Source organism: Clarias gariepinus, chromosome 3 (genome assembly GCF_024256425.1).
Source record: "Clarias gariepinus isolate MV-2021 ecotype Netherlands chromosome 3, CGAR_prim_01v2, whole genome shotgun sequence".
NCBI classification, from domain to species: Eukaryota; Metazoa; Chordata; class Actinopteri; order Siluriformes; family Clariidae; genus Clarias; species Clarias gariepinus.
Window position 1 is genome coordinate 38,545,294 of NC_071102.1, and position 26,708 is coordinate 38,572,001.

Sequence of the window (26,708 nt, forward strand, 5' to 3'; positions counted from 1 at the left end):
TGAGCACAGAGTGAAATATTTTATGCGTGTGTGTGTTACAGAGAGAGAGAGAGAGAGAGAGAGAGAGAGAGAGAGAGAGAGTTGTTGTAATAAAATATTAAGTGATTAATTACATACATATAACATCTAACATGTGCTTGGTCACTTGTTGCCTTTAAAGTAAACCACCAGTATTATTATTATTATTATTATTATTATTACTTTAAACTACACTACTTTTCTAACCAAAGTTATTTTATTTATATTTTGGTCATTTATTGCCTTTAAACTATAAAACTCCAGTTATTATTATTATTATTATTATTATTATTATTAAGGTCACTTATTGCCGTTAAACTCCACTACCTCTATCTTATTTAAACAGTTTACTCTCGATGCAAATCAGCCTTCTGTGACTCATCAAAAGGACAAATAACTAGTAATCATTTCCAATTAGTCGTCTCAGTCTAATTAGCTTCATAACTTGATCCTGTGTTATTTGATATTCCTGAGACATCAGCAAAAAAAGATCTCCTAAAAGGTATCACCGGCGCCCTCTGTCTGCAGCCAGTTGCAGGTGCAAGTTGGAAATAATTCAGTTCTGCATACCACATTTCTAACAAATTGCACTATGTTCTGGCAAGAGCAGCTGGTATTAAAAGTTTACCATACTTTCAATTTTCCTGCATTTAGACATGAGATGCTTTGAATATGATAGGGAAAAAAAACAGATTACCTTGTAACACTGTGCTCCTGATCTCAACTCACCGAGTCCCACATATGCTACAGTTTTTACTTTATCAGTCTGGCATGTTATGGTTAATCTGCTGAGTAATTCGAAAGACCCCTTAAGCAAATCTCAGATTGAAAGTAAATTAACAACTAGATACTAAACTGCTATATCATTTCCTTCCACAGAAACTGACTAAGTGCGGGCCGTATCCACTGGGCCTACAGGCAGCGTGCCAGGCCAAGCTGGCTCATTCTTTTCTTCTGTTGAGCAGCACCGCCACTGAGTGACTCACCACACATGCATTTTTCTCCTGAAGAGGCATATGGATCTAATTGCATAGTAGTGCGCTGTGTTCTTTCATCCGCAGTATGAAGTCGAGTGCAAGTTGGCTGCATGGCTTGATGAGTAATCATGTTTGCATTCTGGGTGGCTTTTCTTTTTTTTTTCCCTTTACTGCACGGTGATCGGAAACCGTTGCCTTCACACAGACAAAAGGAATGCTCATTTTATAATAAAAACAATTGCCCCGTCGTTAACAGGTTTCAACTTTTCTAACTTTTAATCGGGTGCAGTGTGAGCCTAAAGTATGTATGATCATCAAACTGTTGTCCTGAATCTAGCAGAAGGTGTGGTGCATGAAAATCAACCTTTATCCAGAGTTTCAACACAAGTCAACCCTAGCCACAGGGAAGAGTTGTTAAAGTAAATGAAGTTTCTGATTTATTTTTTTAGGGGAGAGATTCCAATGTTTTGGACATTTTACCTCACAAACAGTGAATCATAACCTCAGGACCGCGTAGTGGTTTTGGAAGAAAGAGCTTATTTGCAAAAATGCTTGAGCAGGTTTAAAGAGCTCTCTTGTGAAACCAGACTTATATTTGGAGTCTTGACTAAGCATTGCACTGACTTCATCGAAAAAAATGAAATTCAAATGAAATAAAATATAAAATGCCTAATTTGAAAAACAGTTTAGGTAACAAGTTGGTGTGGCGCAGACAGAGGCTCAGGCCATGGTTGCCGCTTAATTATTCTCAGTGTTGGAAAGGGTTTGCTTTAGGACTATTTTAAAAGGGGTGATCAAATATGAGACGCATTTGTTTTTAATATCACTCTTCACTGAGTCAGTCTGTAAGGAAAAAGGAGACCCTGAACCACCATATATAATCTCTATATATATTATACAGTACAGTAGCATACCGAGAGTGTGTATTATTTGTGGCTAAAGCCTACAGTATTTGTGTTTTTACGTCACTGGGGTCAGGTTACGAGCACATCTTGTTTACAGCCCGGATCTCTTCTGGGTGAAAGTTTGTCTGGCAGGCATGAATAACGTCTGTCTCCGTGCCTGACATCATTTTGTAACATGAGGATTCCTGAGAACCCTACTCCTATTCCTTGAAGTCTCCTCGATGCTCCTGAATGGGTTCAGCACCACCTTGAACCCTTTCTTTTGTGAGAAACTGTTACGTGTGGGAAACCTGCATGTCATTTTCTTTGGGTTTTGTTCTGATATTATCTGATTATGCTTCACTGAAAATAAAATCCCAGTGTTGTTAAGCTCTGATGTCATGTTTTGTTCAGTATGAAGTAAATGAGGTCCACTGGGAGACTGCTGAGTAAGGCTTGGGCAACAGTTAAGGAATAGTACGGTAGTGATTCTCTGCTCGGCCTTGGTTCCTTACGCAGCTCAATGGGAATGTAACTGCGTATTTCTAAAGTACTTAAGATAAACTTGACAACCGATAGCATACAGTTGCATGTTTTGAGAGGTGCTCTGGAAATGTTGGCTCTACAAGACATGATCATAGCTAATCTCAGCCTAACTGTGGGATATATTAGACAGCAAGTGAACAGCCAGTTCTTTAACTTTTTGTCAGGAACAATAGGCAAGTGGAAAGATCTGAGATTTGATCAAGTTTGATGCTCTGGACAATGTAATGGAGAGGTCCTAGTATCCAAGCGGCTGTGACTGTGACGTCTATCACCTAGTTAAACATAGTAGCAGATTCATGGCAACAGTATTCCCTGATGGCGATGCCCTCTCTCAACACTGCGAACATGGAATGTTTTAGAAATGGTCTGAGGAACGTGACAAAGAATTTTTAGGATTGATTCAGTCTCAATCTTAACGAGTGTCTGTGGGGTGTGCTTCGATTCAAGGAGACTTCTCTTCGCAACGTACAGGACTTAAAGGACCTGCTGCTAACGGCTTGGTGCCAGATACCACAGCACACTTTCAGAGTGCTTATGGATTTTATGGTTTGATGGGTCTGAGCTGTTTTGATGGCATAAAGGGAATCCTGTACAATATTAGCAGGGCGGTAGATCAGTGTAAATATCACTATATATACATTGATGGCCAAGTACAGTATATGTATATAATATACTATTATTCGATCTATATCCTTTATGGCAACGGAGTGGAAAAGTCTGCAGTTAAGACACTTAAAACATTCCCTGACACCTGTCACCCGGCTGCAGTTATTATTACAGTGCCACTACAGCAATACAGCCATATTAATGCAGTAATACTACAATATTATATCAGTTATTACTAAAATACTACTGCAGTAACACTACAATACTTTTACAGTTAATACTACAATACTACTGCAGTAACACTACAATACTATTACATTTAATACTACAATACTACTGCAGTAATACTACAATACTATTACAGTTAATACTACAATATTACTGCAGTAACACTACAATACTATTACAGTTAATACTACAATACTACTGCAGTAACACTACAATACTATTACAGTTAATACTACAATATTACTGCAGTAATAGTAAAATACTAATACAGTTATTACTACAATACTACTGCAGTAATACTACAATACTATTACAGTTAATACTACAATATTACTGCAGTAATAGTACAATACTAATACAGTTATTACTACAATACTACTGCAGTAATACTACAATACTATTACAGTTAATACTACAATACTATTACAGTTAATACTACAATACTACTGCAGTGATACTACAATACTATTACAGTTAATACTGCAATACTACTGCAGTAATACTTCAATACTATTTCAGTTTATACTACAATAGTACTGCAGTAATACTACAATACTATTACAGTTAATACTACAATACTACTGCAGTAATACTACAATATTATAGCAGTTACATCTACACTACTACTGCACTAATGCTAAAATACTATTACAGTTAATTCTAGAATATTACTGCAGTAATACTACAATATTATATCAGTTAATACTACAACACTATTACAGTTAATACTACAATACTATTACAGTTAATAGTACAATACTACTGCAGTAATACTACAATACTATTACAGTAATACTACAATATTATGGCAGTTAAATCTACATTACTACTGCACTAATGCTAAAATACTATTACAGTTAATACTACAATATTACTGCAGTAATACTACAATATTATATCAGTTAAATCTACGTAAACTACTACTGCACTAATACTAAAATATTATTACAGTTAATACTACAATACTATTACAGTTAATACTACAATACTACTGCAGTAATACTACAGTACTATATCAGTTAATACTACAACACTACTGCTGTAATACTACAATACTATTACAGTTAATACTACAATACTACTGCAGTAACACTACAATATGATTACAGTTAATACCACAATACTTTTACAGTTAATACTACAATACTATTACAGGTAATACCACAATATTACTGCAGTAATACTACAATATTATATCAGTTAAATCTACATACACTACTACTGCACTAATACTAAAATGTTATTACAGTTAATACTACAATACTATTACAGTTAATACTACAACACTACTGCTGTAACACTACAATACTATTACAGTTAATACTACAACACTACTGCAGTAACACTACAATATAATTACAGTTAATACCACAATACTTTTACAGTTAATACTACAATACTATTACAGGTAATACCACAATATTACTGCAGTAATACTACAATATTATATCAGTTAAATCTACATACACTACTACTGCACTAATACTAAAATATTATTACAGTTAATACTACAATACTATTACAGTTAATACTACAACACTACTGCTGTAATACTACAATACTATTACAGTTAATACTACAATACTACTGCAGTAACACTACAATATGATTACAGTTAATACCACAATACTTTTACAGTTAATACTACAATATTATGGCAGTTAAATCTACACTACTACTGCACTAATGCTAAAATACTATTACAGTTAATACTACAATATTACTGCAGTAATACTACAATATTATATCAGTTAAATCTACATACACTACTACTGCACTAATACTAAAATATTATTACAGTTACTACTACAATACTATTACCGTTAATACTACAATACTACTGCAGTGATACTACAAAACTATATCAGTTAATACTACTGCTGTAATACTACAATACTATTACAGTTAATACTACAATACTTTTGCAGTAATACTACAATACTATTACAGGTAATACTACAGTTTACTACTGCAGTAATACTACAATACTATTACAGTTAATACTACAATACTATTACAGTTAATACTACAATACTACTGCAGTAATTTAACTATATTGCTGCAGTTCATATTAAATGGCTACTGTAGTTAATATAGTGTTTATACTGCAACTTTATGCTGCAGTAATAGTATATATAATATTATAGATACTTTGTAGTACTGCTTTAGTGAAGTACAATACAATAATGAAGTACAATTATTTACAAGGCCACTAGCTGTCTGAAGTGCTGCTTGACACGTTTGTCTGGCGCCGGTTTGTTTCCGGTCCACTAGGGGCGCTGTTCAGCTCACAAGCCGCGCGGCCACAGTCCTACCGTGAAGAAGAGCTTTCTACCATGGAGCGGCGGTAGTAAAAAACAAAAGTAAGACCTTTATAAAAGATTTTAATAATTAATTTTAAATACAACTACCGGTTTGAGCATAATAAGTCATTAATATGTAATAGACTCATGGAAATCCTGCAGATAATTCCGGTGAAATGGCTTGGCTGGCATTTTAATGCTAGTTAGCATTGTTTGCTAATAACAGTTCTGACCTGGCAAACAATGCTAAGTAGCTGTTTTAGCATTTAAGGCTCATAGTTCTTTATTATTGGTTTAAACATACATGAGCTTTATATTATAAATATATATATATATATATATGCCTGGTTAAAAAAACATTGATATTTATATTTATTTATTGGTCAGGTTCAGTGTCAGCTCAAAGACTCAGACCTCTTTGGTTACTGAAGACATTTACTGCTGGATTTTATTACACTAATACACTATATACACATTGTTTCCAAAAGTATACGGACACCTGACAAGCGAAACTTTGTAACTGGTTCTACTATAAACTCCCCCGACCTTCCCTTCGCTGAAACTCAAAGCTGTTCCAGTACACACACAGAAAGCTCCATGAATACACGAATCGTTCAGTGTCCTACGGACGGCCCTTGACTGCTTCAATGATGTTTAAAAATAGTGTAGGCTTTTATAAGAGATAAGCGTTAGTAGACGTCATTGATGGGTAAAGAGTTTGTAGATTTAGTTAAAAGGTTAAAGCTTTTAAAAAAATCAGCTTTAATGTATTCAGTGATCTTATTATTTCAGACGTACATGTCTGTTTGTCTTTCTGTTCGGCAGAACTTTCCGTCTAACTTATTAATACAAAGAAATCACATTCTGAAAGGTCAAGTATCTTACGCCTTGTTCACACAAAGTTGTACTTCTTTTGTCAGACAAATTCGCTCCGGTAATTGTAGACTGAATCACAGATGAGAAATCACAAAAGTAGATTGTATAAAGATGAAGTTTTGTCTTAAAATGACTCCAGCATGTTAAAACTCACTTATACCACTTGGTGCAGGTGTTTGTTTACATGAGCAGGTAGCTTATTAGTACCTAGATTAATAAATCCCACACATAACTGTTAATAACATTGCTTTTTTTCAGATATTTTGGTTTCACTTATGGTGCAGGTTAAACTTCAGGCAGAGATCCAAGTACTGCAAAAGTTTCATTACATTTTGTCCAGATAGATTTGTGTGATGCTGTGAAAGAATCTGGACAGACAGACAGATTTTTTTCTGAGGCTAGTTTTTTTTTTTTTTTAATGTTCTAGCTGATTGTTTTACATTTGCACAATAAACCATCAGTTTGGTGATGCTGGGATTTGATCATGCAACCTTCTGATCACTAAACCAATATTGTACCCACTTAGCCTTATGGGTTATACAAATACAAGCCAGGGCAAGACTAAATGATGTGATTAAAAACGTTCAAGTTGACTGGAATTTACATCTAATCACTAAACTGTTTCTGTATCAAACAGATCACGGTACCGATCTACGTCACGCATCATGAACCGGCCGAAGCCGACCAGCATCCGGCGCCCCAGTGGTGCCAAAACCTCAGGTATGTGCTGCAGGTAGTTATAGACGTGCTCAAAATTGCCAGTTGGTCTTGTGCAGGTTTTACATTTTCCTTCATGTCTGCTTCTCAGGTCACCCTCCTCCGGGAGACTTTATCGCTTTGGGTGCCAAAAGTCAAGCCAGCGAGACCAAGGCAAACCCAGCTTTGCTCAAACCTGCAGCCACAGGTCCTCCAGACCGCAAGAGAGAGGCTTCGTCGTCTTTACCTTCCTCTTCAGGGCTGTCCAACCTGACAAAACGCCCTAAACACCCTCCCAATCCACCTAGTGCGCTCTCGCGTCTGGCTGAAGTAGCTGCCGTTGACAAAAGAGCGATTTCACCGTCCATCAAGGAGCCGTCTGTGCTGCCTATCGAAGGTGAGAGTTTAGGTATTGCCACTGAATTTGTTTGTCTATAGGTTTATGTGTAAAACGTCGAACATGTGAGCTCCTGGATTATAAGTGTTTCTAATCTCTGTGATGGCGTTGCAGTTCCTCCGGCTATTTTACTGGACGAGATCGAGGCAGCCGAGGCCGACGGCAACGACGAGCGGATTGAAGGGCTGCTCTGTGGTGCGGTCAAACAGCTTAAGATGAACCGGGCCAAGCCTGACATCTCTCTCTACCTCAGCCTCATGTTCCTCGCCAAGATCAAACCCAACATATTTGCAACTGAGGGAGTGATAGAGGTCCGAACAGTGTCTGTTCATTTTTCTTATCGTTACAGTTAATCTTTCATTGTAGTCCGCTAATTCGTTTTCGTTTATGTGTCCTCCGATAGGCTTTGTGCAGCCTACTTCGGCGTGATGCCTCTATAAACTTCAAGGCCAAGGGGAACAGCCTGGTGTCCGTCCTGGCCTGCAACCTGCTGATGGCGGCGTACGAAGAGGACGAGAACTGGCCCGAAATCTTTGTCAAAGTAAGAAGTAAATCACCTGACTTTGTCCAGTGACAGTAATAATCGAAATCATCATTCATTCTGGATTTCGTGTTTGTGTGCGTGTGTGTGTTTTTTTTTTGTTTTTTTTTTAATCTCAGGTGTATATCGAGGACTCCCTCGGTGAGAGAATCTGGGTGGACAGCTCTCACTGTAAAATATTTGTTGACAACATACAGACTGCATTCAACACCAAGATGCCTCCAAAGACCATGCTGCTGCAGACTGAGACGGGCCGCTCCGGGGGAGATCTGAGCGCAGGTACAGTACGCTATTCTTTAGCGAGGGGAATCATTCAGGCTGGTCAGTGCACAGACAGAGGAGTTAGAAGCAGTACCCTTTAATAAAAAAAACAAAAAAAAACAAACACTTTTAACAAAGCATCACTTTATGGCGGACCACCGTCCGGATCCGAACTGAGTGACAGTATTGTCTGGTCTCTGATAAATGAGAATAAATAACATTACCTATAATCTAGTGCTCAACACCATAGTTTATCATGTATAGACAGAGCGTGTGGAAGAAACAGAAACGAAAAAGCGAGACAGCATGGCTTACACCAAGAAAAGATAAGTTGACTATGAAACCCAAACCTTCAAAGATGAACGAACAGATCTATATTTAAAGTTTTCTTCTCATGTGCTCCGAAAACAGATTGTTTGAGCAAACATATCCGTGAGCGCGTGTAAAATAACAAAACTGAGAGCCCAGTATGACTCCTTTTATATTCATTTACATCCCAGTACGATAGCTTACAATAGCTACGTTTACACTGTCAGATAAATGTGACCCAATTCCATTTTTTTGCTCATATGTGACACATATCGGATATGTTCTATATGGATATTTTGAGATCGGGTTCAGGCCTCCTTCATTTGTGAAAATAAATCAGATATGTGCTAATGTGATTGTCGTGTAAACAGACAGATCGGATTTACTGAGTCATTGTGTTCTGTACGTCATTAAAACTGTGACGTCTTTACGGTTTAAAGATGTAATGTTATTCTCCGGTGGAAGCGCGTGTGAAATGATAACATTGCAGGTGACATGGAAGAGGAAAATCCCACCCCCGCCGTGTGTTAATGCTTATTTAGGTTAAATAACATTAAGAAATCAGTATTTGGTAAATAAAGCATATGCACAGGCTGCAATTATGGCGTTTTTCTCCTCCTCCCCCGTGGTGACGTTTTGCAATCTTTGCATATATCGCAGAGCTAGCGTTAAGCATATTTCGCCTTCATCCATCTTGGTTAGTGTGTAGCGCGAGAACCTCCCTTTAAGTATGCGCAATGTTTTAGATGGTATGGCAAGTGTAAACACGTGTATCAGATATGAGTCATAGTTTAAAGAACGGTCAAAACGGTAAAAAAAAAATCAGGTATAGGCAACAAATCAAAATTGGGCATTGAGACCTGAAGTGTAAACGGGCCTAATGATTGCGTATGTAAAGATCTGAATCCTAACACAAACATGAAATTCGGACCTGGGATCATAGGACTTTCCTAAATTTTTATTCAGTACACCTGCTCTAAACAAACCTGTTTTTAACTCTTGTCTTTTTATTTTTCTGAAAACGTCTTGTGCTATTTATCAGTATCAACCACATGTTTTTTTTTTTTTTTTTTCTTTTTTGGTGACGCGATCTTTTGTATTGTTATATATTTATTTATTGTCCATTTTCACAGGCTCAAATGTAATTTAGAAAACTCATTGTTAGGCACTTTGATGGCTGGATGTGTCCCGTTTCTTAGTTACTGCATAACAACTCAGAGAGGTAAAAGCTCTGGTGTTGATGCCAAGTATTGAATTTTCATCTGGTCTCTGTTCATGTTCAGCTCTCAATATTGTCTCGATGCAAGTGGAAGAGGCCGTCTTCAGGCTGAAAAAGACAAAACAAAGCTATCGTTTTTATAAAAATAAAAAAAAGGGGGATGTGAGATCAGCAACACAAAAAGACCTAAAAGAGCACAGGACAGGGGTAATACGGATGATAACGGAATTCTTTCCTTGGTGAAGAACCATGTCTTTACAATATCTGTCCAAGTAAAGGACATTTTAGAAGACATGGGGTATTGCTGTCGAAGCTGTCATCAAGAGATAACTTTTTGAATATAAATACAAAAGATAAAACCCACCCAAGATGTTGCATCCAAGTATAAAATTTATAATTGCTAGTTATTATTGAGTCTATGAATGATAATATGAAAAAGAATAATAATGCAAGTCTTAATTAAATCCCTTTTCAGAGCTGAAAGTTTCCACTTCAGTCAGATTTTTCATGCTTTGTTTCCCATCCATTGTTGTCGTGTGCGAAATGTAATGCTTACCGATGTGATAATGTACGAGGGTCATCTCTGGTTTTTCAGGAAACAGTCCTCACCCTTCCACTCCAGATGAGGATGACAATCAGGCAGAGCTCCTGATCGCCGAGGAAAAGCTCAGTCCCGAAGAAGAAGGGCAGCTCATGCCCAGGTACTGACCTGTTACACGCGTGTCAGACGATACCATCACAGATCTATGAACCCGTATCGCAGTCTTAACAGCCGAAGCTCTTCTCTGACCGACTCTCGCACATCTAGGTACGACGAGCTGACAGATAGTGTCGAGGATTATGTCCTGGACGTCCTGAGGGACCAGCTGAACCGCAGACAGCCCATGGATAACGTGTCGCGGAACCTTCTGCGCCTGCTAACCGCCACCTGCGGCTACAAGGAGGTGCGATTGATGGCTGTGCAGAGGCTGGAGATGTGGCTGCAGAATCCAAAGGCAAGGCCGGGCTCCCGTTTCAGAGGGTCACTACGATTTAGGAAGGACGAAGATGATGTAATGCTGTTAATCTGGTGTGGTTTCCTTGTAGCTGACAAGACCAGCGCAGGACCTCCTGATGTCTCTGTGCATGAACTGCAGGACGCATGGAGCCGACGACATGGACGTGATCTCCAACCTCATCAAAATCCGTCTCAAGCCGAAAGTCCTCCTGAATCATTACATGCTGTGTGTCCGGTAAGACGGTCTGAAGCGCTGGCCTCCCAGGCTCCTTTAACTCCTTTAATTAGTCCAAACATGTGGAAGTGTCTTGGAACTTGTGTGTTGTTGTGTTGTGATGATTGTTGTGATGGTTTGCATTGCAGTGAGCTCCTGAACGCACACAGAGACAACCTGGGCACCATGATTAAACTCGTCATCTTCAACGAGTTGTCCAACGCTAGAAATCCTAACAACATGCAAGTGCTTCACACGGTCCTGCAGCACAGTCCAGAGCAAGCGCCGAAGGTTAGAGGCCTCTTTCTAAGTTCATTAATTTGATTTATTGTCTACGATACGATTGTTCGCAACACTAGATTTTAAAATCCATTAAAGCGTTTATTAGATTATTTTATCAGAAGTCGAACCGGGACTTGTTATAACGTTTCGGTGACGAGACTCTTTTTTGATGGTCTATTTTGATGTTCTCCAAGCACCAGTGAAATGCTGGGATAAGTGCATTAGTGTAGAAGAAAAGTATATAGAGAAATAACGTCATTTTTCATTTCTTATCAGGAGTCCCGTTTGATTTGAAAGCCCCTCGCGGTCAATTTATGCAAAATGTCTAGTCAAAGCAACGCCCTAACAGATTATTGATCAAATTTCCATCATGTATTTTCACATTCAGTGCAGCACCGAGACTTAACCTCCTGAGCATCTCGTCTCTATCTCATCAACTTTACCTTTTATCTCTAGTCTTTTCCCTTTTTCTGTCTAAAGCTCTACATTTTGTTTTCCTCCTCTTCTCATCCAGTTCCTAGCTATGGTCTTTCAGGACCTGCTGACCAACAAGGACGATTACCTGCGTGCGTCTCGTGCGCTGCTCAGAGAGATCATCAAGCAGACCAAGCATGAGATCAACTTTCAATCTTTCTGTCTGGGCCTCATGCAGGAGAGGAAGGAGGCCTCGTACACGGACATGGAGTTTAAAGTGAGCGTCTTTCACACTGTGGGCACCAAAAAAAAAATCACTTTTTTTTTTACCCAGAAATGAATTTAAAGCTAGAAGTGGCTTTAATTTAAGCAATATCACACAATAAGGAGTGCTGTTGTACTGAATACCAGCACGGCACATGATGAGACATCACAGTCGTGCTGATATCCGGTACATCATGCTTTGGTACTAATTTTTATTATTAACAGATTATTATTTGTTTTGTTTATTTACCCAGTTATTTTTGCTCCACCAGTACACATCCTTACGCAACTGGCAGAACTGACTGTCTGTGACTGGTGGAGCTTAGCGTGTCATAAACGCGGATTTTCACTTACTCCTAGAATGATTTAGAAATATTAACATGCTTGATATGAAATGTGATTACATTGTGTAAAATTTATTTTTCTTGCCCTCAGGAGCGTTTTGTTATCCAGGTGACAGACCTGCTAACAGTGTCCATGATGCTGGGCATCACAGCACAAGTCAAAGAAGCTGGCATCGCTTGGGACAAAGGAGAGAAGAAGAGTGAGTAGCTGCGTTGTTATATAATTATTTATAAATATTTTTCTTCTTCATATAATATATGTATAGGATTATTTAAAAATGCACTAAATATACAGTCATTTCTTCTATTTGACATTTCAACTAAAATCCTACTCATAATCGTTTTACTTTTTTTGAGTGATTCTGCTTGTTTTTTTTAAGTCTGACCTGCAGTTTACGATTTAATTTCACCCGAGCATCACCCCACATGTGATTCTTCCTCCAAACTGTTGGCTTAAACACATGATTGTCTAGGATGCCTTTATATGCTGTGGCATTACAGTTTACCTTCACTGCAGCTGAAACACCCAAAACCTCACACTCCACTTACCTTCTCACCTCCTAGAATTAAATAACATTGTGACTGCTAACGTGTTGTGCTTCAAGACAATGCAATAGAATTTTACTAATTATTACTGATGGTATCAACTACTTGTAAAAGCTTAAATCGTAATTGCTCAAGTGTTGTTGTTATGTCTGTCTGTGTTCGTATTAGATCTGGAAGTGCTCAGATCTTTTCAGAACCAGATCACTGCCATCCAGAGGGACGCCGTGTGGTGGCTTCACACCGTGGTTCCTTCGATCAGCAAACTGGCACCTAAAGACTACATACACTGGTACGGGTGGAGTTCATATTCTCGTCATTACTAAAGTTACTAAAAGATATTATCAGTGTTTAAAAAAATGCCCATTAGCACTTTTAATACGAGGGTAGTTCAAAAATGATCCGCACCCCTGGTTATATTAAAACTTCCCCAGTCACCGCTGTGCAGATGTGAACGTGTTACACAACTCGCAGGAAAGCATAAATAGGAGCGTTTGGATGTCTGTAAACAAAATTTTGACCGATACTGTAAGAAGATGAAAGTTTCTTAAAGTCCTGATCCTGCTCTATCGGAATCAGACTTTCACCTGTGTGGTCCCCTGAGAACAGGACGTGTGGCTGACGTTTTTTTTAAGGAGGGAAAAAGAAAGGAAAGCCTGTTGACAGATGGACAAATTGTATTGAAAAGCGAGATCGAGTCTAAAAATGATGGATTTGTCTTTTCTAAAAGTTAATTAAAGTACATTTTCCAGCCGGATAATTTTTGGCTCACCCTCGCACATGACATAGTATTACACCAATTACATTAAAAGAGTTTTAATGATTGAAGATGTAAATCAAATCAATTGGACGTTAATAGACGCAAATGGAAAAATGTAATCTAATTTAAATAATAATATTTGCTGTAATAAAGCTTTTATAAAAAAAATTAAAGGTAATAAAAATAAAGTTTAATTGTGTGTCATTGTGATAATTAGGGTGTTTTGTATATTCTCTATGTGCTGTAAATAAAGATTTGGACTATTGTGTGTGTGTGTGTGTGTGTGTGTGGGTGAATGCAATCCACAGCCTCCACAAAGTGCTGTTCACAGAGCAGCCTGAGACATATTACAAGTGGGATAACTGGCCTCCTGAAAGTGACAGAAAGTAAGACCTTATAATTCTCTAAGTCTGTTTATTGTATTTCTACAGATTTATGATTTCTAATTCAAATTCTCTAACTCTCACTCTCACTCAGTTTTTTCCTGAGGCTGTGTTCAGAGGTTCCCTTGCTGGAGGACACACTGATGCGCATCCTGGTGATCGGTCTGTCCCGGGACCTGCCCTTGGGCCCGGCCGATGCCATGGAGCTGGCGGATCACCTGGTGAAGAGAGCCGCCGGAGTGCAGTCAGACGGTAGCACTTTATTCCTCACTTTTATTTATTTCATTCTGAGAGATCTCAAGCTTTTCTCTGAGTTAAATGAAAATAAATTGAGCACCTTTAAAAAAAATTTTTTTATATAGATTTGGCTGTGTTGCAAGTTGAGAGGATTCAGCTGATCGATGCTGTCCTGAACCTGTGTACGTACCATCACCCCGAGAACATCCAGCTCCCTGCAGGGTAACTCTATTTATTTTATTTGTTTAATTTATTATTATTTTTAATAATTACCAAAATCCAGGCCTGTCCGTGTACCTGGTATGCCACCTCCAAAAAGCTTGTGTAATGAGTAAAGTACAAAGAATACAATGTTGTAAAAAGGATTTGCCCCTGTCCTGTTTTTTTTTTTTTTTTATGTTATTTATTATTATGTTTTTTAGGAAACTTAGATAACTAAAATAAATAGAAAAAGTAGTTTTTAAATGATCATTTAATTTGTTAAGGCAACAAAGCAGTCCCAACCTGCTTGGCCCTATGTGGCCTAATACCTGGTTGTGTCACCCTTGGCAGATACAAATGCAGTCGAGCATTTGCGATAACTGGCAATGTGTTGTTCACATCACTGTGGAGGAATTTTGGCCCGCTCATCTTTACAGAATTGTTTTCATTCAACTCGTTTAAGGTCATGCCACAACATTTCAGTCGAATTTAAGTCTTTTAATGGACAGATTTTGTTGTAGAGCACAGAATTTATAATTCCATCAGTTATGGCAAGTCGTCCAGGTCCCGAAGCTGAAGCAGCCCCAGACCATCACGCTACCATCACCCTGTCTCACTGTTGCTGTGAAACACTGTGTTATAGTTTAAATGTAGATGTAATGGGATGCAGCCCTTCCACAAAGTTCAACTTTTGTCTGGTGGTAATCGGGCCTGGGTGTGGGAGGTGAAATTTTTAATGGTTTAGCAAGCGGGGCAATTACTTTCTCACATAGAGCCAGGTACAGTAGGTTTGGGCAGCATTTTTCTCGTAATAAATGAAATCATTATTCAAAAACTGTATTTTGTTTACTCGGGTCATATTTGAGTAAATTTAAATCATTTAAATCATTTAAGTGGGACAAATGCAAACAAAATAAAATGCAAAAATATGCCAAAGGAGTAAGTTGGTTAGAGGTAATAAAATAAAATAAAAATCACAGCCGTGGTGTGGTGCAGAAATTGAAATAATGCGCTTTTATTTGTTTTACATTCTACATGGCGTTTAACTTGTTTGTTTTCCCGAGCTCTGAAACATGGTCTGCAGATCCCCTTTGGCGCGAAGCCCCGTACACATGTGTTGCGTTTGATGTCAGACTGTTTATCTGTTTTGTCCCTGACAAATAAGCGAACATAATGAGTGGGTATTGCTGCGTGTGTTTTAAGCTTGACTCACCAGTTTTGCATAATTTCGGCTTTGTTTTCTCTACATCATTCAGCTTTCTTCGCAGATGTTTCGCAAGTAGCAGAGCTCATGTGGAACTGATACTGTACTTACGGCTTATTAAGTCAGGCAGACGGGGGACTCCGGATTAGACGAGAGAAGGGGAAAAATGATCAAACGTGCACTTATTATTCAGGATTACTGTCACTTGGATTTCGGTTTATGATCATGATTAAAGTAAAGCAGGAGATTTCTATTTATTTATTTATTTATTTACTTATTTAAGCTGGAAGAAGAAAAAAAAAGAGAGCTCTCACAGTCATGCAATACAAGTACATTAGAGTGAAATTACTTCAGTTTATGACATGACTTCCTGTGGCAGCTTGTTGAAGTGCTGGAGCTTTAACTCATCTCCTTCATGGTTTGTTTATATTGATTGATCTGGTTGATTTGTTTTGAAATGTTCCAGGTATCAGCCACCGAATCTTGCCATATCAACACTCTATTGGAAAGCCTGGCTCCTGCTGCTCGTAGTGGCGTCCTTCAACCCACAGAAAATCGGTGAGAAATACAGAGCTGCTCTTCAGCGCTCCGGCTTTATAATAATGTTGAAAACCAGCTTCATAGACGCCGATCATTCATGAATTTACAGGAATTGCTCAATTCCTATAATTTTTGGTGTCATCTTTATTCGCATTTATAACTACAAGTGACTTTTGTCTAGTATTGATTTTATCAGCTATTTTCAAATGTCCCTGTTAGTTTTTATCAAATTTAGTCAATCTTATTCTATATTTATTTTAGTCTAGGTTTACCCAATAAATTATTATTTTTTTTTTTGAATTTACACACTTGGACTGTTGGATAGCTCCTATGGGTCACAATCATTTACTAGCTTATTAGCTTAACGGGTTAACTATAAACAGGCTGTAAAACTGGTGATTTTTTTTTATGGTACTGTATGCCTTGATGTGTCTCTTCAGGTTTGTGAGATTTTTTTCCAGCAATTGTGTGCACTGTTTTCCCTCCGATATTACTACACATTGGCCTTTTCTTCAGTTCAAAATAATAATCTCTTCTTTTTCGCCCGAGTAATACTGCTGTGATAACAAAAGATGACTGAGCTTCCCGTCAGTGCATGTGCTAACTAGTCCCATGCACCGTGACCCAGGAAACACTGCTGCTCATATCATAATATGCCATCTCACATACGCGGGGTCAGCGCGTAGTGGCAGTAGGTATGGTACATCGCGATTCGCCCCGAGTTTTGGCGTAGTGTCTACGTTTCCAATCTTCCAACACACAAAAACATTTTTTTTTTTTTTGGTGGTCCTCGCGAACTGTTTTTATCGTCAATGATATTTCATGCTGATGTCACTGTTCATTGATATCAGCAATCAGCTTGTCATAGTCACGGGAAAGAGGGTCGTCAATGAATATTTTCCGTTATTATTTTTGTCGATGAAATTAACAAGAGGTGGAAAGAGTAAAAAGTCCTGTTACTTCAGTGAAATTTTACTGAAGTACAAATAAAGTTAACATTATAAAAATCTACTCAAGTAAAATTCAAAAGTAGCTTATAAAAAAAATGTACTCAGAGTAAAAGTTACCAAGTTACCTTTTTTTTTTTTTTTTTTTAAAAACAGTGGTGGTGGGACGTGGGATTCTAGTGTAGTTTATAAAGGACAAGTGGATATAAATCTCAAAATAGTTGTTTTTAATTGAAGGAACACTTTTGCATGATAAAGCTGTTGCCTCTCTTGTGCTTGAAATCGCTTTAATATGGTGTGACGCTTTGCACTGGATAGCTGAAGGAAAAAAGAGCTCAGAGCCAAGAGTAACATTTAGCACAAAACCTTTATCGATCTGTTTTAGCGTCACAAAATTATAATACAAAACATAAAGTAAAAGTAAAAAAGGGGTAAAAGAATAGAGTGTTTCGGGGGGAGAAGCACAGCTGAGTGTGCAGTGGTTTCCAGGGTGCAATTTTTTAAATTCTTTTTTATTTTCATGTATTTTTTACTCAGTAGCGAATATGATTTCAAATTTAGCGAAGTACAATACTTCAAAAAAAACATACTTAGGTAAAAGTAAAATTACAGATTTTCAAAACTACTTTAAAAGGTAGAAGCAACATAAAACTACTCAATTACAGTAGAGCAAGTAAATGTAATTTAATACTTCCTACCTCTGAAATGAACACTACTTTTGTCTGACTCTGATGATAGAAGTCATATAAGTTTAATAAGCAATAATTAGTATTATTATTTATGTCCTCTGAAACAGCCCACACGCACCCGCACGTCCATACGTCTTTGCTTACGCCATTTGGGTTCACGCGAGCACTCGTTCATTTCAAACAGTGGATACAATTTTGCCAAAAATATGCTTTGGATTTTTCCCCGGGTAACAGCAGGCAGTTCGTCAGCTAGTTTTACTGAGATGCAGACGAAGGAAGAAAGCCAGACGCATCGCTTTAAGAGTTTTATAAACTGGTGCTAGCACTGCTATGAGATCTCACTGACATCACCGAGCGCCACATGCATTCAGCAGGCAAAAAAAACAACAACACAGATTCCAATCTGACCATTTTCATTTAAGTCACATGATATGTTTCCGATCCGTGACCACATACAAAAGTGCCAAAGATCTGAAAACCATCTGATTTGTGTTCGCTCAGATTGAATCACTTAAGTCACTTCAGGCTGGTGATGTAAACCCTGCCTCATTCATTCATTCATTTAATGTTTCCTTCTGTGCTTGTAGGTCTGGCAGCGTGGGATGGCTACCCCACTCTAAAAATGCTCATGGAGATGGTCATGACCAAGTAAGAAAAATAATAAGAAGAAAAATTACTATTATTATTAAAAAAAAAGATACAATAGAAACAACTTGATGCCTGATGCTGCTTGATTCCAGCCTGCTCAGCTCTCACTTGACACTCCATCCACTCCAAACACAACATAATGATGTATAAACAGAGGAAATAGCGACGCTTGATTAGCCTGGTGTTTGTTCTGTAGCAGTGCGAGCGTGTTAAAAATCAGCACGCATGCACTAACCAAACTAACGTTTCCCGTGTCGTGCCCTGCTGGCATAATAACAAATCATTGTCTGTAGGTTCAGTCGAGGTTGCTGAGTTTAATACTGTAGGTTAAAATCTAACTAACATTCAGTATATCTTTATTCGTACGAGTTTGGATATTGTAATGGAAAATTGGAAGACACAAATCCAGGGCAAGTTCGATTCCGTGCTTGATAGAGTAGCAGCTTGTCTTTTAAGAGTTCACTTAGGGAAAAAAAAAAACTTGGTAAAATATTTGGAATTGTACCTCAACATATAGAGGTGTTTAATGCATTATTACCTAACCGTTCTGAACATTTTAAAACTTAGCAACACAACAGAAACGTGTAATAAACTGCCTGGCCATAAAAAAAGTCATGGTTTGGACTTAAATGAACAAATACTTGAGATCCTTTTATTAGATCGTTACTGCTGTGATTAATATGTTTCAGCTGGCAGCAGTTCTATTAATGTTAACTGATCGCGTGAGTAGCTTCTCATTTCATTCTGTTCTCAAGCATGTTACCGTGATTGAGAAAGGTCAAGTGCATCAAGCAAAGAAAACAACTAAAGAGATTAAGGCTAAATGGCTGAAGTTAGGTTAAAAAAAAAGTGGATAATTACAACCTGAAACTATCAACTATCACAGAGAAAAATAAATTACTTAAACGCTTGGTGAAGTTGCATTGCTAAAAAAATCGTTGGAAGATATCAGAGTTTAGTTTATTAGTGAAAGTTAAAGGATGTCACTAGAACTTACAGGATTGAGATTAAACAGCTGTGTGTCATGCAATTTTTAAAAAAATATTTAAAGGTATGTCATTATCAAAACATGTAGCAATATAAATGTACTGTAATATAACCTTTATATATATATATATATATATATATATATATATATATATATATAAAACACAGATCGAAAACCCAACAGACTTGATAATTACCTCTCTCACCCCACATTCAGCAACTACTCCTATCCACCCTGCACGGTGGCCGACGAGGAGACAAAGACGGAGATGATTAGCCGCGAGCTCCAGGTCTCCCAGAAGGAGCGTCAGGAGATCCTGGCCTTTGAGAGCCACCTAGCAGCCGCATCCACCAAGCTGACCATCACAGAAAGCAGCAGCCTGCTCCTGTCTCAGCTCACCAGCCTGGAGCCAAAGTAGGTCTAGTAGATCTGATCTACTTAGGAAGCTGTATCACGTTTCATTGTACGCGTAATCGTCTGTGTTTACGTCGTCTTACCAGGGGTCCACCACGGAGACCGCCACCTCACATCCAGGAACAGCTGAAGAGTCTGAACCAGTCACTGCGATTGGGACATCTCCTGTGTCGTAGCCGCAACCCAGACTTCCTACTCAACATCATCCAGAGACAGGTGAGTGTTAAACAGTAAGTCGCTGCAATTTGAAGTTCAACAATCTGCAGTGAAAAAGATTATTAACAAGTGGAAAAACATTCTAGACAGTTGCCGATCTTCCCAGAAGTGGAGGTCCCAAGGTCAGACCGTACAATGCTCAGAGAAATAATAATAATAACAATAAAAAAAAACTTGAGAGCTACATCTCAGACCCTACAGGCCTCACTGAGCATGTTAAATGTTAAAGTCCATGACAGCACGATTACAAGAAGACTGCATGTACAGTTTGTTTAAAGGGTTGCCAGGAGAAACCTCTTCTGTCTGAAAAGAACATGGAAGCACAACTGAGGTCCACAAAACTGTAATCTGAACAAAAAAGGCAAGACGTCTGGAACATTAGTAATTATCTGATCAAAGTCTCAATTTGATTATTATACTCAACTTGTTTATTTAAAATCCAAACCATGACTTTTTATGGCCAGGCAGGTTATTATACGTTTCTGTTGCATTGCTAAGTTGGAAAATGTTCAGAACGTTTAATTAATAATGTATTAAACACCTCTAGATGTTGTGTTTTCAATTCCAAATGTTTTGGCAATTTTTTCCCCTCGGATTAAAATCTTTTCATCAAGATAAAAAGACAAGCTGCTACGCAATCTGGATTTGTGTTTTACAATTTCATATGAAAATATCCAAACTTGTAGGAACGGAAAAACAAAGCACCACGTATTTAAATTCTTAACTAGAGGCAAATGAGAGGCCATCTGTCCAACAGGTTAAGCTTGGTCAAAATTGGGTCATGTGTCAGGACAATGATCCGAAGCGCATCAATAAATCTACATCAGATCGGCTGAAAAACAAAACAGTCTAAATGTTTGGAACGGCTGAGTCAAAGTCTTAACCTTAAGAGAGCTGTGTGTAAGAGAATGCCAAAAAAAACCTTAATAAACTGAAGAGATGTTGACTGAAGAATGGGACAAACTTCGATGTAAGAAGCTGATAAAGTCATACAGGAAACAATTACTTCAGGTTATTACTATTAAAGGTGGCTCTACATGCTATTGAATGAGGGTGATTAGTATTGCTCAAATTTTTTCTTTTTGGCTTCAATTTTGTTAAATAAATAATGGCACAGTTAAAAAGTTACGTCATGCATCTGAGGTTGTATTTGTCTAATACCAAAGACCTGGTCAAGACTATGATCAAATGAATTTTATGTTTTTACACATTTTTGTTTTTTGCAACGCTAAGAGAACAAGAATGTCAGTAACTCTGAGCTCCTGACTTTTCTGCCTCTGGTGTTAATCCTGGGTGAATCCCTGATGTTTTTCTCATTCCTACAGGCATCTTCTCAGTCTATGCCATGGCTGGCCGACCTGGTGCAGTCCAGCGAGGGCTCTTTGGACGTCCTGCCTGTTCAGTGCCTGTGTGAATTCCTCCTTCATGACGCAGCTGACGAGACTCCATCTGCTGACGATGAAGAAGAAGGAGAGAGCAAAGAGCAGAAAGTGAAAAAGCGACAGGTACAGCCTGTACCAATTTTTATTTCACTGTAGGTCTAAACAATACTGGTACTGTAAGTTTATTGTTAGCCAAATAAAATTTGGAAGGCATAAATGTAATTAATCTGTGGTATTAGTCTCTTTTTACAATATGTGCTGCTGTATTCTGTACAGAGGCAGCAGAAGCAGAGACAGCTCCTAGGACGGCTACAGGATCTGCTCTTAGGGCCCAAGGCAGATGAGCATACGACCTGTGAGGTGCTGGACTACTTCCTGCGCCGACTCAGCTCCTCTCAGGTGGCATCCAGAGTGCTCGCCATGAAGGTGTGGAACAGCCGAAAAATTTAACAGGCATTTACAGTCGATTCTAAAACTATATGTAAAAATTGGATAATGGTTATGTGGTTCCTTAAAACCTGGTTTAAAAATGGTCTGAGTTTCTCTTGCCTGTTTAAATAAAGGGTGCCAATAATTATGGTGCTCTTTGTATATCGCTCTGAAACTGTCGCTACATTTTAACAAGTATTAAAATATTGCGTATTCTCATGAACACAGTATATATAGCTCAATGAACAAGAACTTGCTGATAAATATTGGCGCCCCCATACGATTCTTACAGATTCGAACAACATAATAATAAGAACCAAAAAAAACAACGACATGCATTTACAGATTTATACTCATGAATCCCTGAAGTATTGCATCAGTGCTGATGTCTGTGCCGGCAGGGTCTGTCATTGGTGCTGTCTGAGGGAGGGATAAAGGACGGAGAGGAACGAGACCACATGATGGAGGATGACTCCAGGGACGCGGAGCTGCTTCCTTCGTACCAGTGGCTCCTTCAGGACCTGCCCAGACTACCTCTGTTCGACAGCGTCAGGGGTATGACGGCCAACGCCCTGCAGCAGGTCAGTTATCGTTACCATATTGATGTGTGTATGTATATATACGATTTGCTGAAATAGACCAGATTATGCTTAAGCTAAGCTAAATCTATCGTGTGCAATACTCCGGTCAGCATTTTTGTCGAAATTGCTGACGTACGTATCTCTTTTCCCGAAGGCTATTCACATGGAGACCGATCCCCAGGCCATAAGTGCCTATCTGATTTACCTATCCCAGCATGCACCAGTAGGAGATCAGGGCCTGCACAATGATCTAGCACTGGTAAGATTTTTTTTTCTGTAAATGGTGTAGAATTTAATCACATGTTGTATTTGTCTACTATACTGTTTCTGTTTGCGTGTGTGTGTGTGTGTGTCAGGACGTAGCCCGGCTGATTGTAGAGCGCTCCACCATCATGAACAGTCTGTTCTCAAAACACTCGTGCAGACCGGAGTCGGACGCCACTCTCACTGCCCTCCTAGCCATCTTCTCCACCTACATCTATCGGATGAGGAAGACCAAAGAAGGAGAGGATCTCTATAGCTGGGTCGGCACATTAAAGCTTAATATAGTCAAGTACTCGTTTGTAAACTGCACTTAAGTCTTTTTTAATAACAGTAATGATTAATTCCTTCCATGTTTGATTTAACAGTCGGAGTCTCAGGATCAGGTGTTTCTACGCTGGACGACAGGAGAAACGGCTACCATGCACATTCTGGTGGTCCATGCCATGGTTATTCTGCTCACATTAGGACCACCAAAAGGTACACTGTCTCTTCCCCGGCTCATTTTTATTTGAAAACTGGTCAGTTGGTTCGATTTGACATTTTTATGTTTTTGCCAACATGACTTGAACAACACAGCTTATGAACATCCTGTTTAGTAAAGCAGTTGTTATTAATTTTTTTTTCCTATACATAATGGATAGTTTAGATTTGAGGTAAAAATTGTTTTTACACAATGGTATAAATGTAGACCATCCATAAATACAAAAGGGGAATTTTTACTCTATAATCTCAAGAAATTTTAACCTTTCTATAATTTTCAGTGGGACAGTTTGTATCTCTTCTATTGATTTCGAGTTATTTTATCGAGGCTATCTTTCAGGACACAATCGACAATAAAATACTTGGTACAAAGTCTAGTTTCGACCTTGACCCTGTCAGTTAAATGCATATTAGAATTATAAAATTTTAAAAAACATGTTAAAAAGGAATGAAAGATAATTTTTAGTAGAGATGGGGGGGTCTATTCAATAATGTATTACAGTTATTACAGTATTTTAAAAAACATTTTAGTTATATATTGTTATACAGTTTACATGTTTGCATTTGAGGTGCTAAAATGTTGGTAAAAAACTGAATCGATGATATAGTAAAACCTTGGCATATGAACGACCCTCCCTTACAAATTTTCGCTTTAAAAAGAAAAATTTTGCAAGAAATAAGCACTGGCTCACAAAGTGTTTTCGGCATACAAATGAATAAACCAAACCGAACACCGACTAAGTTGCGCCTACGCCAAGGAGCTGCTCAAAACTTGTTTGCGTTGGTGGAGGCAAAGCGTATTTGCAAAATCCACATTTTTGTTTTCTTTTTTTTAGTCGGTAAGAGCTTTACTTCACAAGTTTTAAAAGAGTTGAACCTCGATACCAACGTTTCCTTCACCATGCATTTTCTTCATCACTCATTTATTATGATTTTTTTGTTATTATTGGTCATATTTTTGGTTTCATGAACAGATTATCTGCATTTACATTATTCCTTATGGGAAAATGTGTATCGCAATACAAGTTTTTGCCTTCAGAATGAATTTAATTTCTATGCCATGGTTCCGGTATATTTATAAAATCACGATACTTACAGTATCACAATATAAATCGTATCAGCACTTGGGTATCGTGATAACATTGTATTGGCTGGTTCCTGGTCATTTATGACATCTGCTCGAAATCGTTACACGATGCTTCTGCATCAAGAGTATGCCAGGTACACCATTTAGAGCATTTATCACATGTGCGCATGTTAGCGGTGGCCATTTCTGGTGTTCTATGTTACTCTCTGATAAGTTTTTTTAATGGTGTATTACAAACAATGGTGAAATAAACCTTGTTGGAGTTGAAGCTTGTTTATATTGGGTTGCCCTGCATTGCCTGGCATTTCAGTGTGTACATCTACTTCGTTAACAGTTGAAAGCGAGTTCGTCACTCTGCTTGAAATATGGTTCCCTGATAAAAAACCCCTTCCCACCGCCTTCCTGGTCGACACCTCAGAGGAAGCTCTTCTCCTGCCCGACTGGCTGAAGCTGAGGATGATCCGCTCAGAGGTGTCGCGATTGGTGGATGCAGGTAAGCACTTAGTTCAGGCAGAGCAGATTAAGATCTTAGATTTAACTTTTCTCAAGGTTTAATTTTTCCCTCTGCTTGTAGCGCTGCAGGACTTAGAACCTCAGCAGCTGCTGCTGTTCGTGCAGTCCTTCGGGATTCCCGTCTCCAGCATGAGCAAACTGCTGCAGTACCTGGACCAAGCTGTCTCCCATGACCCGCAGACGCTGGAGCAGAACATCATGGACAAGAGTGAGGACCAACCCAGCATGCATTTTACCTATCTAGTGCTGTATAGTGTATAAAGTGATTTTTACTTAGTGCTAATGAAGCAACTAGAGAACAAATCAATACAAATGAAATGGAATAAAGCGTGTGTATTTCAAATGCAGTCAGGTTCATAAATATTTCAATAAACATTTCTACTTCTAAGTTCATCTTTAGTTCAGGCCTGCTTGTCTGGCAGGGACAGATGTTTAAACACTCCTGCCAATAGAATAGCAGAGTAGCCAAATGTTTAATTACTTTTGGTCTCGTTTTAAAGGAGGAGACCTTGTGATAAATATAAAGTATTAAAATTTTGTAAGTGCTGTAATTCTGATACCATTTATTTGTTTTGGATCGAAATATTCCCAAATTAAAGCTGAAAGTCTGTACCATTTTGAACTTAAAATAAAATAAATAAATAAATAACAATAACTTTATTTAATATAAAGGGCAATGGGAAGTGCACTAAAACTAAATACAGCAAGTCTCCAACTTACAAACATTTGAGTTACAAATTTCCGCAGGTACTAGCGGACGGCGGTTCTATGAGCAAATCACAGAAGTAGCTCGTGCGCATCATACAGAAAGTAGACACTACAGTGCAGCAGATCAAGTTCATGTAGGCTTTTGGTGTCATTCCAACCATACCCAGTTCAGTACAGAGTGAAATGACATGCAAGATAAATTAGCAACATAAGTTAACAAAACTAATTAGCTGACTAGCTAAGACATGACACATACAATATTTTCAGTGTTTAAGTAAATGTATGAAATGTCTAAAGTTTGGTATATTGTATGTGTGTGTGTGTGTGGGAGAAATAAGTCAGCCTCACCGGTTTCAATGAATCAGTCCGGGAGCATGATGATAGAAAATGTCTGTCCTGTAAAGCTGTCCTGATGGTGAATAATCCTAATTTCGGAAAATCCTCAACGAGGCAGAGTTCACAGTCCAATACAGTGGAAAACAGCTCCGAAACAAAACAACAGGCTTCCCCTCATGATTTAAAGGCACAGTCTCACAAGAGTGTTTTTTTTTTTTTTTTCTATGCGTTACATTGTATATTTGTGCCAAAGATCTATAAGACTCTTATGAACAAATCCAACTTAGGAACGTGCTCTTGGAACGCAGCTCTAAAGTTGGGGACTTGCTACAGTAGTAAAACATTCTATATGGATAACGCATCATTACTCATATGTGTGCATGTTTGTCATTTCTTTATGCTCTGTGACAGACTACATGGCTCATCTGGTGGAGGTGCAGCACGAGAGGGGAGCGACCGGCGGACACATGTTTCACAGCTTACTCAGCGCATCACTTCCACCGCGCAGAGGTCAGCTGAGGTTTCATTGTCCTTTACCTACCTCTTCACCACTAAATGTTCGGCTTCGCCCGTACGGATCTGTGTAGCACTAAACACGAATGTCCCGGTTATTATTGCGTTGCAGACAGTGCAGACGGGAGCAGGCTGAAAGTGACGGCGGAGACTCCACACAGCTCGGTGATGATGAGGGCCGTGGGTCAGTTACCCGTGATCAACGCTGAGGACGATCTCACTGCCATCCTGCTTCAGGTCTTTTTAATTTCTCTTGTTCATCTTGGATG

The 26,708-nt window shown here is 38.4% G+C and overlaps 1 protein-coding gene across 2 annotated transcripts in view; it reads left to right on the top strand.

The window, feature by feature from the left end:
* Positions 1–5,518: 5,518 nt before the first annotated feature.
* Positions 5,519–26,708, top strand: part of ints1 (integrator complex subunit 1) — a 35,515-nt gene continuing 14,325 nt past the window's right edge. For both annotated transcript variants that reach the window (XM_053492664.1, XM_053492665.1), the window contains exons 1-30: positions 5,519–5,622; positions 7,076–7,158; positions 7,247–7,531; positions 7,646–7,842; positions 7,935–8,072; positions 8,192–8,351; positions 10,457–10,562; positions 10,670–10,856; positions 10,948–11,093; positions 11,222–11,363; positions 11,869–12,045; positions 12,468–12,576; positions 13,091–13,211; positions 13,988–14,065; positions 14,157–14,314; positions 14,425–14,521; positions 16,171–16,262; positions 18,468–18,528; positions 19,733–19,930; positions 20,017–20,146; positions 21,472–21,651; positions 21,805–21,954; positions 22,359–22,538; positions 22,693–22,797; positions 22,895–23,062; positions 23,168–23,279; positions 24,704–24,862; positions 24,944–25,090; positions 26,338–26,436; positions 26,552–26,676. In XM_053492664.1, the coding sequence (XP_053348639.1) occupies positions 7,104–7,158; positions 7,247–7,531; positions 7,646–7,842; positions 7,935–8,072; positions 8,192–8,351; positions 10,457–10,562; positions 10,670–10,856; positions 10,948–11,093; positions 11,222–11,363; positions 11,869–12,045; positions 12,468–12,576; positions 13,091–13,211; positions 13,988–14,065; positions 14,157–14,314; positions 14,425–14,521; positions 16,171–16,262; positions 18,468–18,528; positions 19,733–19,930; positions 20,017–20,146; positions 21,472–21,651; positions 21,805–21,954; positions 22,359–22,538; positions 22,693–22,797; positions 22,895–23,062; positions 23,168–23,279; positions 24,704–24,862; positions 24,944–25,090; positions 26,338–26,436; positions 26,552–26,676 (4,062 nt within the window). In that variant the 5' untranslated portion in view covers positions 5,519–5,622; positions 7,076–7,103. The remainder of the gene's footprint in view (positions 5,623–7,075; positions 7,159–7,246; positions 7,532–7,645; positions 7,843–7,934; positions 8,073–8,191; positions 8,352–10,456; positions 10,563–10,669; positions 10,857–10,947; positions 11,094–11,221; positions 11,364–11,868; positions 12,046–12,467; positions 12,577–13,090; positions 13,212–13,987; positions 14,066–14,156; positions 14,315–14,424; positions 14,522–16,170; positions 16,263–18,467; positions 18,529–19,732; positions 19,931–20,016; positions 20,147–21,471; positions 21,652–21,804; positions 21,955–22,358; positions 22,539–22,692; positions 22,798–22,894; positions 23,063–23,167; positions 23,280–24,703; positions 24,863–24,943; positions 25,091–26,337; positions 26,437–26,551; positions 26,677–26,708) is intronic.